Source organism: Anastrepha obliqua, chromosome 2 (genome assembly GCF_027943255.1).
Source record: "Anastrepha obliqua isolate idAnaObli1 chromosome 2, idAnaObli1_1.0, whole genome shotgun sequence".
Taxonomy (NCBI): domain Eukaryota; kingdom Metazoa; phylum Arthropoda; class Insecta; order Diptera; family Tephritidae; genus Anastrepha; species Anastrepha obliqua.
The window spans coordinates 62,293,041-62,306,570 of record NC_072893.1 but is presented as its reverse complement, the minus strand read 5'-3'; the positions used below and the strand labels follow the sequence as shown (position 1 = coordinate 62,306,570).

Here is a 13,530-nt window from a genome sequence, read left to right as displayed (position 1 = left end):
CTTTGGAAATAGGTTTTCAATATTTCCCAATTTTTTTCAAGCGTATGGCGTCCCATTTTGTAAATGTCAAACCTTTAAGTAAATTATGAACACATTTGATATGTCATTTGTGTTACCATTCTCAAAAAAATAGGTGATTCAAACAGCAAACGCTATATGACCCTGTATTTGTGGCGTGCGTCTTGATGTTGTTCCACAAATGGAGGGACCTACAGTTTTCAGCCGACTGCGGCAGATATTTTTTATGAAGAGCCTTTCATGGCAGAAATACACTCGAAGTTTGCCATTGCCGAGAGGAGAGCTATTAGAAAAAACTTTTTTTTTTTCATTTTGGTGTTTCACCGAGATTCGAACCTACATTCTCTCTGAACTTCGAATGGTAGTCATGCAACCCATTCGGCTACGGCGGCCACTTGAATACTCCTGCATAAATATTTTGCTTTTGTTTTCAAATATTAAGCCAAATCTACTCTTGCGTCCTTGAGCGCCCAACAATACACAGCACATAAACAAATAAAGGCGTATATGGGCACTTGTGTTTTTTGGCAGTTTCAGAAACAGTCATTCATTGTAATCTGCTTTAAAATTCAACTGACAACATCAGTCAGCGCATGCTAATAAATCATAACCGTATATTTTTTTAGCCTGCTGAGCGTTTAAGCAAACTCCCAAAAACAAAACAAAAAAGAAAAAAAAAAAGAAAAAAGGTCATCAAATAAGTTTGCAAATGTAGATATCAACGTAGGAATGTGGCATTTTGTGGGCACAGTGCTGGCTACTCATACATACATACATACGTATATAGATATTAACTGCAGCATATGAATCTAGAGAAATTCCACTCAACCATGTCATGCATATGGGATTTCTAGCTCAAATGCTCACAAGTTCAAAATGCACAAGCAAAAACCGGTATGTGCTTCTATGTGCGTAAGTATATGAGGTTGTGCGCGGACACCCATTACCAAATTCGTGTATGACTCGCTTCCCAAGCCCTTCAAACGCGCACAGGGTAGCAGCTTTGAGTCGCTCTTTCACTTGTCTCGTATCCTGTGATAAATTACACAAAAACTGGGGTGACAAAAACAGAAATATCTGCTGTGAGTTGAGGATAAAATGCAACTCTTACGTTTCTAAAAATTTGAAAGTAAAAAAGGGCATTAAAGTTTGCCTTTCAACCAGAGCCTTTTTTTCGTGTACTGTCTAGGGCTGAGAATAGTTGCTATCCGCCTTGCCACGCCATAGAGCTGGAGCATGTGCACACTCACACGCAACCACACCTACAGGTTGATACATATACAAGTGAGGAATTTCTATGTATGGGGTGTGTAAATATACATACATGAAATGTGTCCGTAAAGAGCTCTTTGAATATACAAATACAGTAACGAGTTTGTGTAAACAGATTTGGCAAAATAGCTATGCTTCTCAGTGACAAATGCAGCAAGAGTAATAGTATTTTTTTTAATTTTCAAATGCTTATATGAACTAACGCTGACATCCATGCCATGCAGTTGCAGCTAAGAAACGGTCTTAGCTTTGCATAACCGTCTTACCCAACTAAAATATGGTTTTTGCTTCTAGTTTTTGTAGTAAATATGAGTTTTTAGCGTTTACTAAGAAACCGTGGCGCTATTTGAGGCGCGAAACTGGCGCTTTATTTGTAGTTGTAGCTGGCACACGACAGAGCGAAATAAGCAAACACAAGCAGTTTTGCCCGTTTGACAAAAGTAAGCAATGCATATATTTGGTTATTAATGGTCCTCCATTTAACTCATAATTCATCAACCTTTTTGTGACTTCATGAGAGTGTGCTGTGTATTTTGAGAGAGTTTTCTGGCACTTTCGTTTAAAAATTGAACCAATAATATAATAATTTGAGCCTACTAATATTTGGCCGAGTTCCTCCTGAAATTTGTGACGTGCGTCTTGATGGCTTTCCACAAATGGAGAAACCTACAGTTTTACGCTGACTCCGAACGGGTGATCGCTTTTATGAGGAGCTTTTTCATGGCAGAAATACAGCTAGTGCGGCGGCCGCCGTTGAAGCATTTCATTAAATCCTTAATGCCACGTGGAAGTGAGTGACGATGGTCATGTTTTTCAAGAACGGCTTTTGTTAGGAGTGAACTCAGGGCCTTAGAAAGCCCTTCAACCACTTCAAGGGTAGTAGAGTCCTGTAAATCCAGGATGAACTATGTCGGTAGGCGTAAAAGCGTGATGCTAACATCGGTCCCGGGACACGTGCATATCGTGGGTAACGAGACTACTGACTCCTTAGCTAGAATGGGCTCTAAGGTCCTTGGACTAATGACGGGCCACTTTCTATGGGCAAAGCACATGGGAAGGGTGGGCATCTCAGACAGTGCACTGTGCCCAGCATGTGGAGAGGAGCATGAAACGGCGGAAGTCTTTCTGTGCGTCTGCCAGGCCTTCACTCGAATCAGGTTTGAAGTCTTTGGTAAGAAGCGACCACCTTGTCTCCCTCCACAAAGTCTACTCAGATGTCTTCGGAGGTCGAGTAGATTTAAAGAAAATTAAAAAGGGAATCCATGTGCAGTACAATGGGCTTAATATTGTATCTGAGTGGTGTAATTGCTAGTCTGTCTCGACAAAAAATCAAGGTTAGGAGTGAAGAAAATGTATGGGCTAGTAATGAAGCGGCGATTAGTAGAATGAAAAGAACACATACCGAAAAAAAGTAAATAGTAGAGAAAGGTATAACCTTGGACAGTACCGACCTTCATATAACCAGGTCATGCTTAAGTAGGATTTCATAGTCACAGGCATAGTCAAAGTCTTGTCCAATATACGGAAACTCCTATTAACAGTGACGAGCACAATTATTCTGTACGCAGCATTAATCTGCAGCACATACACACTTGGCGCCTTGAGAGATGACGCAATCGATGTAATAACGGGAATGGTGCCTATCGACCCTCTCGCGGTTGAAATAAATAATTACGTAACTCCATTGGGCAGAGATCGTCGAGCACGGCTAGGAAAGAAGAAAGGCTGCGAACAATTAAGGAATGACAGATACGGTGGAAGCAATCCCAGAGAAGTAGGTGGACCTTTGAACTGATTTCAAACATTGCGATGTGGATTGAGCAAAGATGCGGAGAAATCGATTTTTGTCTAACGCAGTTGCTTACTAGACACATTTGCATTAAAGCATACCTACACAAGTTCCATCTTGAGAACGACCCGTACCGCCGACAGTGCCCCAAAGAACAAGAAACGGCGAGGCGTATCTGGTTTGTTTGTTACATAGTTGTGTAATGAGCGAAATATGCTTGGTGAAAACATAAGCGAGTCAAATCTTATCCCACATATGTGCCAGAATGAAGAAAACTGGAAAATGACAAGTGTCGTGGCCGCAAATATCATGCAGACCCATAGTATTAATTATATTAAAAGTCGTGGAAATAGTCATGTCCTTAGTCATGTCACATTCATAGTCATATTCAAAGTCAGTGAGCGACTTTAACGCCACTAAAAACATTTCAAGCTCGATGGTTCATCCTGCTGTTACGTTCATCTTGCATTATTCCTTCGCCTCCAATTAATATTGCGAACTTCCATGATAGTTCATGTTGAAAAAGCTTGCACTACCCTCCACTTTTCATCTCAAGCATTTGTAGGACTAGATTTGAAACTCACCAGTTTTGTTTGCTAGGTCGTCGCGTTCTCTGGCGGACCTGCTGTAGTACAAGTCCCCATGTTCGGTAGACTCCTCTTCGTTCAAGCATTCTGGTTAATACGAATTACCAGCCAAGTCTAGGCAATGTAAATGTTTTTAGAAGCATCCATGTCTCCGTGTTTTCGAGAGATACATTCGTTCATCCGTGGGATCAACCTATACGACCACCCGCCGTTTGGTGACTGGTTCCATTTCGATTGCCATTCAGCTATCGAAGTAGATATGCAAAGTCATAGTCGTAGTCGTAACCATACTGATAGGCTTAGTCATAGTCATAGTTACTCCTGTTCATATGTATTCTCAAAGTCTTAGTTGTGGTCATAGTTAAGTAACACAAATTATACTCATACTAGAACTTGGAAAGCCTCTGGATATGGTTTCTTTTTTTTTTTTTAAAGGTTAAACGCCATAATTGAAGAGGAAAATTTAATGGCAATGCACCAGTTTGGTTCTCGAAAACAGCAACTAACAAAGAGCAAGTCAACTCAGTATATGAATTCCCTGGAGTAGCGCTGGAAAAGAAAGACTACGGCGTGGCAGTGTTCTTAATTCACAAACGAAATTCCTTTCGCATCCCAAAAAACTGATGCCATCACTCCTTGGTCGATTTCGGGACACAAATTCGTTTCGGAGCCGACGAACCAAGTTCACACCACTCCTTACCCTTTTATTTTGACTCATAGTGATATACCCAAGTTTCATCTATAGCGATGAATTGATACACAAAATCCACTTTGTCCTTTCAAAAACTCTCTAAATAAAGGGTTTTTCAATAAGGGCGGGTAGATGTTGAAATGGAATAAAACAACCTGTGTGTGAGTTATTGACAAAATTATTATTTGAAAGGCGCATATATGCCATTAAGTGTGGTATATGACATCATTCAAATGCCCGCCTCGGCTTCTTACGGTGGAACAGATCCGAGTGTTCCAATTTTCAATGACTCTTCCGCATAGATCCGGCTGAATTTGAGCGATGGCCTGTGTTATGTTCATCTTTAGAGCATCGGTCGATTGTGGTTTATTTGCATAGACTCAAGAAACCCCACAGGAAAAAGTCTAGCGGAGTGAAATCGCATGACCTTGGTGGCCAATTCACATCACCCCTGCGAGAGATAACCTTACCCTCAATTCGTTCATGCAGAATGTCAATCGTGGCGTTTACTGTGTGGCACGTAGCGCCGTCCTGCTGTGGAACCACATGTCGGAGGTCCATATGGTTCAATATGGGCCATACAAAATTGGTTATCATCGTTGTGTAGCGCTCGCTGTTGACGGTGACCGCCTCACCAACGTCGTTTTCAAAAAAGTACGGACCAATGACGCCGCCGGCCAAAAATCCACACCAAACGGTAACTTTTTGAGGATGCATTATCACCTGGTGAGCCTCGTGTGGATTGGTGTCGTCGCATATACGGCAATTTTGTTTGTTAACACAGCCATTCATCCAAAAATGCGCCTCGACACTAAAGATGATTTTTCGCCCAAAACTGGGGTTCTCTTCCAAGCGATTCGAAGCCCAGTCAGCGAACAAACGGCGTTGTTTATAGTCATCAACTTTGAGCTCCTGGGTCAGTTGGATCTTGTACGGGTGTAGGCCCAAGTCCCGACGCAAAATTCGCCAAGTTGACACACAGCTTTCTGAAACCCAATACTTCAGTCAAAATATTCTTTATACTGCCCCAAGAGATGCCTAGGGCTTCTACTAAATCTCTTTCAGTCACTCAACGCTTTTCCAATACGATATCCTGTATTTTTTCTACGACTTCTGGTGTTGTTGGTGCTTTTCAACGTCCTTGACGTGGATCGTCTTCAAAGCTTGTAGGACCACAATAAATTCTAAACTGAACTAATTGTAGTCGAAATGTCTTCATGCACTTTCAACATTCGTTCACAAATTTCCTCTGCTTGTAAGTCTTCAAAATTAAAAATTCAATTTCTGCACGATTTCTACTTTCTCCAATGTAGAAAATACTGTAACACGTCGGCACTGAATGGCTTGTAAACAAAAAATGAAGTGGTGGATTGAAGTGAAACTTCACAAGAGTTCATATGAAGAGTGTATCCAAACAAGTTTATACTACCAGCAATGCCCTCTCTTATCGAGCCGCAAAACTTAAGGAAGAACCTAATATTTTAATAAAAAGTGATTAAAAGCAAAAAAAAAAAAAAAGACGAGCCGTCTACCGTTCCAATGACAATCGCATGCCATGTACTTGTGATCTCCATGAGCTGCTGTAAAGTGCACCCTTATTATTTAATAAAATTTCATTTTTGGGTGCTCATGCCGACAGGAGTTTGCGCAGAATTTTACACATTACAGCGCTTGACGAATTCCACCAAAATTAACTTAAATTTGTATACTTTCAAGCGATTATGTATTTTATTCATAAAAAAGGTTTTAGAGGGGTCTAAGGTGTGCTGTTTCTGCCCCCACCCGTGTTTGTGCCTTAATATTCATCCATATGCGTGTTTCACTTGCTTAGACCACTGCTAAAGAATTTCAAACATTAGAGACATTTGCACCAAAGCACGATTTTTTCTTGTAAAGGCTAGAGAATTTCCAAAGTACTTAAGAATCTTATTAGCACAGCTTTTTAAGTCATTTAACCAAAATAAAGTATGAAGAAGTTGCATTTTTACTCACGCCTTCGATGGCATTTTGCTCTTCTGCTTTCAGGTGCGACCACGAATTAAGTATCAACAGTATAATACGAATTAATTGTCACTCAAAGACTCGTGTCAACAATCGCCGTAATAACAACAACTACATTAGGAATTACAAATATTCTTAAAGCAATAAAGAGACAGAGTTAAGGAATAAGAAGTAAAAAGAGGAGTCGTTCCAGATTAAAATTAAAACGGCATCGACAACGTACAAGAAGCTCACGTCGAAGTTAATGCTGTTGAACTGTAGTTACGAACAAAAGTACGCTGACATGTAAGTCAACCCTTTCGGCCAGATAATTGACAGCAACAAAAGGATAATCATTAAAGGATAAAAGAAACGACATCAGGCGCATAATAACTTCGTAAAGTGAAACCAATTAAACGGGCGCGTGATTCCAGTAGAGCAGCAACCTAGCAACCAGCTGCAGGCGCAAGACAGGCAGCCAGGAGCAAGCGTGCAATTTAAAAATAAAAATATTACAAATAAAAATAAATACAAAACCTGAGCGAAACAGAGTAAAACAGGCGAAAACAACGTTTAAATAAGCCTGTGCACAATAACAGTGGCGGCAACTCTGCCATCGGTGGCGCAGACAACATTGCCGATTGTGTTGAAAATTCTATAAATAACGCATGCAGGACTTCTTTTTACAGTAGCGGGTTTCAGTAAAAAAAAAACACATATACAAGAACAAAAAAACAAAGTGCTGATAAAAATAATCGACTAACGAACGCCAAAAGCGAAAGTCCTTGCAACGTCAGTTTTAAGCGTGAAAACGTCAGTTGCGGAAGTGAGAGACGGAAACGGAAACGACAATGATTTCGTTTTGACTCATTTTTTTTTTCTATTTTTTGGAATTTATTTGTGTGCGACGCCCCGTTGGCATTAAAATACAAAAAACGTTCGAAAAAGAAGAAGTAAATAAATAAATGATACGCAAGAGCGGATGGCCGTTTTATTAACGCCAATTCAATGCGATAAGAATTACTCCACTTACCAATAATCACAATAACAATAACAGTAACAATAGCAGTTATATTCAACACGTAACAAATTACAGCGTAGCGTGACTCCTCTGCTTACTCGCTTAACTGACAAGCTGACAAAGTGATTACTCGCCTTGTTTATTATTTGTATGAAAGCATTAATTTCAAGTATTTCCCGAGCCATTTTCTGCACACCCAAATACATGCATAAATACATACATACCTTAACGTATACGTCAGTCAACAGTTCGGACGCGGAAAATTAATTTATACTACGGCTGAGGCCAAGCGAAATTAATCGACTTTTTTTTTTTGTTTGGCTGTTCTAACGGATAAATTCTCGTTAAGTTTTCAATAATTTAAATATAACTGTGAAATAATTTCCCATTAACTTTGTTATTTATTAAAAAATTTAATCAGTTATTTTGTGCTTATGAAAAAATTGTTATATAAACAGAGTAATTATTTAGAATCCTTTTGATTTCGGAACTAACGCACATATCGATAAAACGTACAATAATATGGTGCACACAAACACATGTGCACGCATACATACAAACTATGTAGTGTAATAACAAAGGACTTAATTAAATACAAACAAAGGCGCGCCGCGTGAATTGTCGATAATTTGTCGACTTGGTTTTATAAAATTAACGTCAAAATCAGCGCTGAAAGGCAATTTAAACAGGAACAACAACAAAATGACGCATTGGCTGTTAATACTGTTGGCATTGTTGATGTATGCAGGTAAGTCGAATCATTTTTTTTTTTTTTAATTTGTAATTAATTGGTACTTCTTTTATACAAATTTAACGTTTAAAATATTAATTTAAATAAATATAAATTAAAAAAACAAAAAAAAAATAGGAAAAAAGTGCGTGTAGCGTATTACAAATAACAGAAGTGAAACTTTCAAGGCAGACAAAAAAGAGGGAGAGACCCGAGAGAGAATGAGAGAGAGAGAGAGAGAGAGAGAAAGAGAGAGAAAGAATACATATCTAACTAAATTCACAACATTTTCAGAGAATACCCAAAAACAAAATTTACAAAAAACCGAAAATGGTCGACCGGTTTAGGTAAACGCCGGACACAGACCGTGCCAACAACGCGCACTACTGCAAGCGTTTATCACCCGCAAAAGCGCAGCGATTCCAGGACCGCAGCAACGGCACAAATTACCACAAGGCAATACCAATAAATACGACACCGGAATGGATAGCACTCTATAGTACGCACAAGCACTAGCCAGGAAACGGAAATAAGCGCCGAAAGGTAGGCACCAAAAAAAAAAAAACGCCAGAAAAATTGCAACCAAAAAACGCCCTAAACAGTAGCGCCAAGGATATATAACGGCAAAAAGTAGGCACCAAAAACATATTTCCCACAAGTTTGCACCAACAAACAATCGCCAAAAAGTAGGCAGTGTTATTTCACACTAGAAATTAGCAACCACAAGCAAAAACTCAGGCAAAATAGTCTAAAGTGTCTAAGATATATATAAGATATAGCTCTCTCCCTCCTTTTCCTCTACGTTATATCTTTTTTCTCTCTCGCGGAACGAAAATGCCTAAAACGTTGCATGGCCTTGAAATTTTACGCTCCATTCTCGCTCGTCCAACAACGCTTAAGGAGTTTCACTTCAAAAATTTAAGGAAAGTTCTCAGTGTAGCTACGATTTCTAATAGTAAACGTCATCCAAAGTAATACCGCAACTGCCGTAAAATTTCTATTCATTTTTTTTTTATTAAAATTTTTCTATGGTTTATACAAGCCCTGTCCTGAAATTATTATGAAGGCAGCATATAGGTAAACTTATTTATTTCTTAAACTCAATTATTTTCGTTTTTATAAACTATAGTTAATTCCATAATAAAGACCATAATAACCCAATTTTCGGACTTTGCACAGGATTCATAAAAATTCGATAAACTTAAGGAAATTTAAAACTTTAAATCAAAATTGAAAAAAAAATAACTCGGTTAGCAATTCTATAGCTCGTTAAATTTTAATACGACAAAGTGTAAATTTGAATTCGTTCGAAATTTTCGCTGAATTTTTAAAATTTTTTCGCTTAACGCTGTTGTGTTTTTTTTATGATACAAAAAATAATGTCGTGAATTTGTTACATAAAGAAACTACACAGCACAATTTAGGAAAAATATTATTGTATAAAAAATTCACGAGGAATTTTAGCAACTTCAAACTACACTTTATTATTCGCTGTAGCTGAATGGGTTGAGGCATGACTACACTTCGATATTGGATGGGTCCGGAATCCGACCGTGAGACACCAAATGAAACACTAATTTTTCTTAAAGCGGCAGGAACTAATAAACCTGTGAAACTAAAGGGGCTTTCAAAATACGCACCTACTTGTTGTTTTAATATAAAATAAAACATGTAAAAATCCAGAGTCTTTCAGGTTACACTATATTATTACAAATACCGCTTTTAACAATATTATGTCAGATATTACAACATTTATATATCCACCATGAGCACGTCTACAGGTAAAATCCGTCAAATACTCGAATGCTTCTTCTTCTTAATTGGCGCGATAACCGCTTACGCGATTTTGGCCGAGTTCAACAAAGCGCGCCAGTCGTTTCTTTCTCGTGCTAACCGGCGCCAATTAGACATACCAAGTGAAGCCAAGTTCTTCTCCACCTGATTCTTCCAACGCAGAGGAGGCCTTCCTCTTCCTCTACTACCACCAGCTGGTACCGCATCGAATACTTTCAGTGCCGGAGCGTTTGTATCCATTCGGACGACATGACCCAGCCAACGTAGCGGCTGGATCTTTATTCGCTGCGCTATGTCTATGTCGTCGTAAAGCTCATAAAGCTCATTGTTCCATCGCCACCCAAAGGCCCAAAAATTGTACGCTGAATTTTTCTCTCAAACACTCCAAGCGTCGCCTCACCTCAAAATTATAACTGTCAACAGTGACGTGGGTGTCATGAATGCTACAACAGCAATATTCTCAACAGAAGCTCCAGTTCGTGGTCTGCTCGACTGAACCAGTTTCATGAAATTTTTCAACAACTTTTAAATTGTCGACTCATTTAGATGATTATTTGCGTGAGAAAACCTAAGATGGTGCTGCTCCCGGATAAAATTATAATAACTGTTTTAAATTTTAGACCTCGAATATGGTTTAGAAATATTGTATCTCGTGAGACTCTACGTATTCTTGCACTTACTTCAGCTTTAAAATCTTTTTTTTTCGGCAGATGTATCTATGGTAGATGCTGGAGCTTTAAATTTTCCCATAGTACATCCCGTCATTTAAAAAAAATTTAATACATTTGGAGCTTCTGTAAATCTTTTTACGTATTGGGTAAATGAGAGCCAAACCTTTACAAGTTTTGATTTTTTCTTTCTAGCTATATTTTAATGCTTTTGCACGGCCCATAATGATTTAAGTTAATAAAAAGTTAAACAAAAATTACCGATATTGCAGTTTGAAATGGAGGAACAGATTCCTTTCCCAATTTTGTTGTAAATTTCTGTTCCTAATAAACTTTTCAAAATGAAGAATTTCAACACTGCACCATAATTGGCGCTTTCTATTATTTAAAAAAATACTGAACACATTAGCTTTAAATGGCTGATAAATAAGTAATGAAAAGATAGATCGAAAAAAAATTGTATATTTCAATACTTTTCAACCAACCTGTACGCTGTACACGTAAATTTGTACGATATGATAGTTAAAATCGCTTAGCAGCAGCTGTCCTAACATTGAAAGAACCAGCATTATCAATAATAATCTAAATTCTGCTGTTCAGGCTGTTCAGATGCTAAGGATGTTGAGATAAAGTCGTCTTTCAATTAAGATTTCTGAGGTATAGGTTAGGTTATGGTGGTAGTTGGTCCGTATGACCAACTCACTTAGACCTTACAGGGCCGTTGTGATACCATTGTGCGACACGGGAACCTTGTTTATTTATTTTCATGAAACCATTTTGAGGCTTTTATGAATCGCGGGATTGGTCTCTTCCCCGTGCCGGATAGTTCTGTAAGTGAATTGAAAAGTGTTTACCTAGACAACCTGTTGTGATTTAGCTAAGGCTGGAGAATTGCAGAGGAAGTGCTTAACTGTTTCTTCCTCTTCCTTATATCTACAACTTCTACAATACCGGTGACATAAGCCACGACCTTCGAGATATCTTCTCTTGAGGGGCTAAGCAATTCCTTTGCCCTTTTCTCGTTTATTTGCGGCCATATTAGCCTGACCGTTACGCATATATCTTTATCTTCCCATGGCCTATTGGCCTCTTGGCTAATGTTGTTTTTTATTATTAATTTACTCGTGGCCGGCATGGTATTCCAATGGCACTTTTATCACGGAAAAGTTGAAGAGCAGTATCTTTTCTGGCTAGCTCATCAGCTCTACAGTTTCCCTCAATATCTCTCTGCACCGAAACTCAAATAAGGATGCCCTTGAATACGACACTAATATCATTTAGGGCTGCCCGGCATTCCTGTGCAACCTTTGATCTTAGTATAGCCGCATTCATTGATTTAATGCCCGCTTGACTATCCGATAATATATTTATAGTCGTTTTTGTTACGGCAAACATATTTAAATATGTAGCCACTTCTTTTATGGCTAGAACCTCTGCCTGATAAACGCTGCTGTAATCTGGTAGTCGAACGGATAGTTCGAGTCCTAATTCGTTCGAAGATACTTCATAGCCAACTTTATCGTCTAGCTTGGAACCATCTGCATAAAAATTTAATTGCCATGGTGTCTGCCACTCCCTTCTTGACGGTATACTTGTCTTGAAGAGCTTGTCGAAGGTAATTCTAGGAATTTCTTGTTTGTGACTGTTGAGAGCGTGCAAAATACAGGCGTGTCCAAGCCACCGTTCTTTCCATAGCGCCGTACCTTTGAGTCTAAGCAAGGAGGCGGCAGACAAATTGATTAGCACTTCTAGCGCTTTGTTTGGGGTAGTCCTTAAAACACCAGAGATGCACAGAAGAGCTGTTCTTTGGACCTTACTCATGATTTTAGCGTAATTCGCCTTTAGAGCAGATGGCCACCATACAAGTCTTCCATATATTAAGATTGGTCTAACTAGCGAAGTATTATATATAGCCAATGAGTATACATATAGCCATTTAATACGGACCGCTTTTTTACAAGTGCATAATGCAACGTTGACCTTTTTTACTCTTCCTCAATATTGTATTAGGTTTCCATGTGAGTTTCCTATCTAATATGGGTCCTAAGTACCCTCTCGAAGGAATATCCACACCCTTAAAAACCAGCGAGGAGATTATAGGAAGCCTATGTTTCCTTGTGAAGAGAATTATTTCAGTTCTTGCGGTATTTAGAGCGAGTCCCTTACTCTCAGTCCAGCTCCTCAGCGTGGCCATGTTAGAGCGCAGAATGCCCATAAGGATTTCTAAGGTATGTAGGTAACTAATATTAATAGTCCTATTTCTTTTCCTATGCTTATTTTTATTCTTAGTCTATGCGTATTCAAAAATGTGTGCTTCGCCCATGCCCACTTTTGACTTAGAAAAGCAAATGCTATCAAATGATTCCACTTCTAGGTGCAGTCTAGCTATGACTAGGTATCTAGCACAGCTGTTTACTCTTTTTTTGTTTGTTGGATAAAAATGTGAGAAATATTCAACAAACCTTCCCTCCGTAATTTCGTGAAGCTGTCAGCGCAAATCTAGGCAGATATTGTTAAAAGAAATCCATGCCCAGTCAGCCCAGATGAGACCGATGATCGTTGCCATTCACTAAGCGTAGAGCCTCGTTGCTCTCGTTTCTGCTCCATTGTAGGTTTTGCGTCTTGTACGTATGTCCATAGGAACTCTCTCGGACTGCGGCTTTGGATACTATCCAAGGCACAAGCTTCTCGCAGCGCGCTTGTCCCTAGACCGCTTATCTTGCAGAGAATATGTGAGTTTTCTCTGACAGTAGCTGAATGGCATTAAAATAATGCGTTATCAGTTTGGATGTGAGAATTCAATAAGTCTCGAAAGCAGCTAGGCTATCTATCTATTAATCGTATAGGTTTTTAAAAACTGCTGCTAAACAAAAGGGCTAAAAATCAATTCACCTTATGAGCTACTTCACACTTTGTAAGACTAGAATTGAATGGGCTATAAAACTGCATACTCGAAATTTTTCTAAAATTTCTGATTAAA

General features: G+C 38.9%; 1 protein-coding gene across 1 annotated transcript in view; it reads left to right on the top strand.

The window, feature by feature from the left end:
- Nucleotides 1–8,033: 8,033 nt before the first annotated feature.
- LOC129237923 (uncharacterized) overlaps nt 8,034–13,530 on the top strand; it is a 246,927-nt gene continuing 241,430 nt past the window's right edge. The window contains exon 1 of the mRNA XM_054872912.1: nt 8,034–8,106. Coding sequence (XP_054728887.1) covers nt 8,061–8,106 — 46 coding nt within the window. The 5' untranslated portion in view covers nt 8,034–8,060. The remainder of the gene's footprint in view (nt 8,107–13,530) is intronic.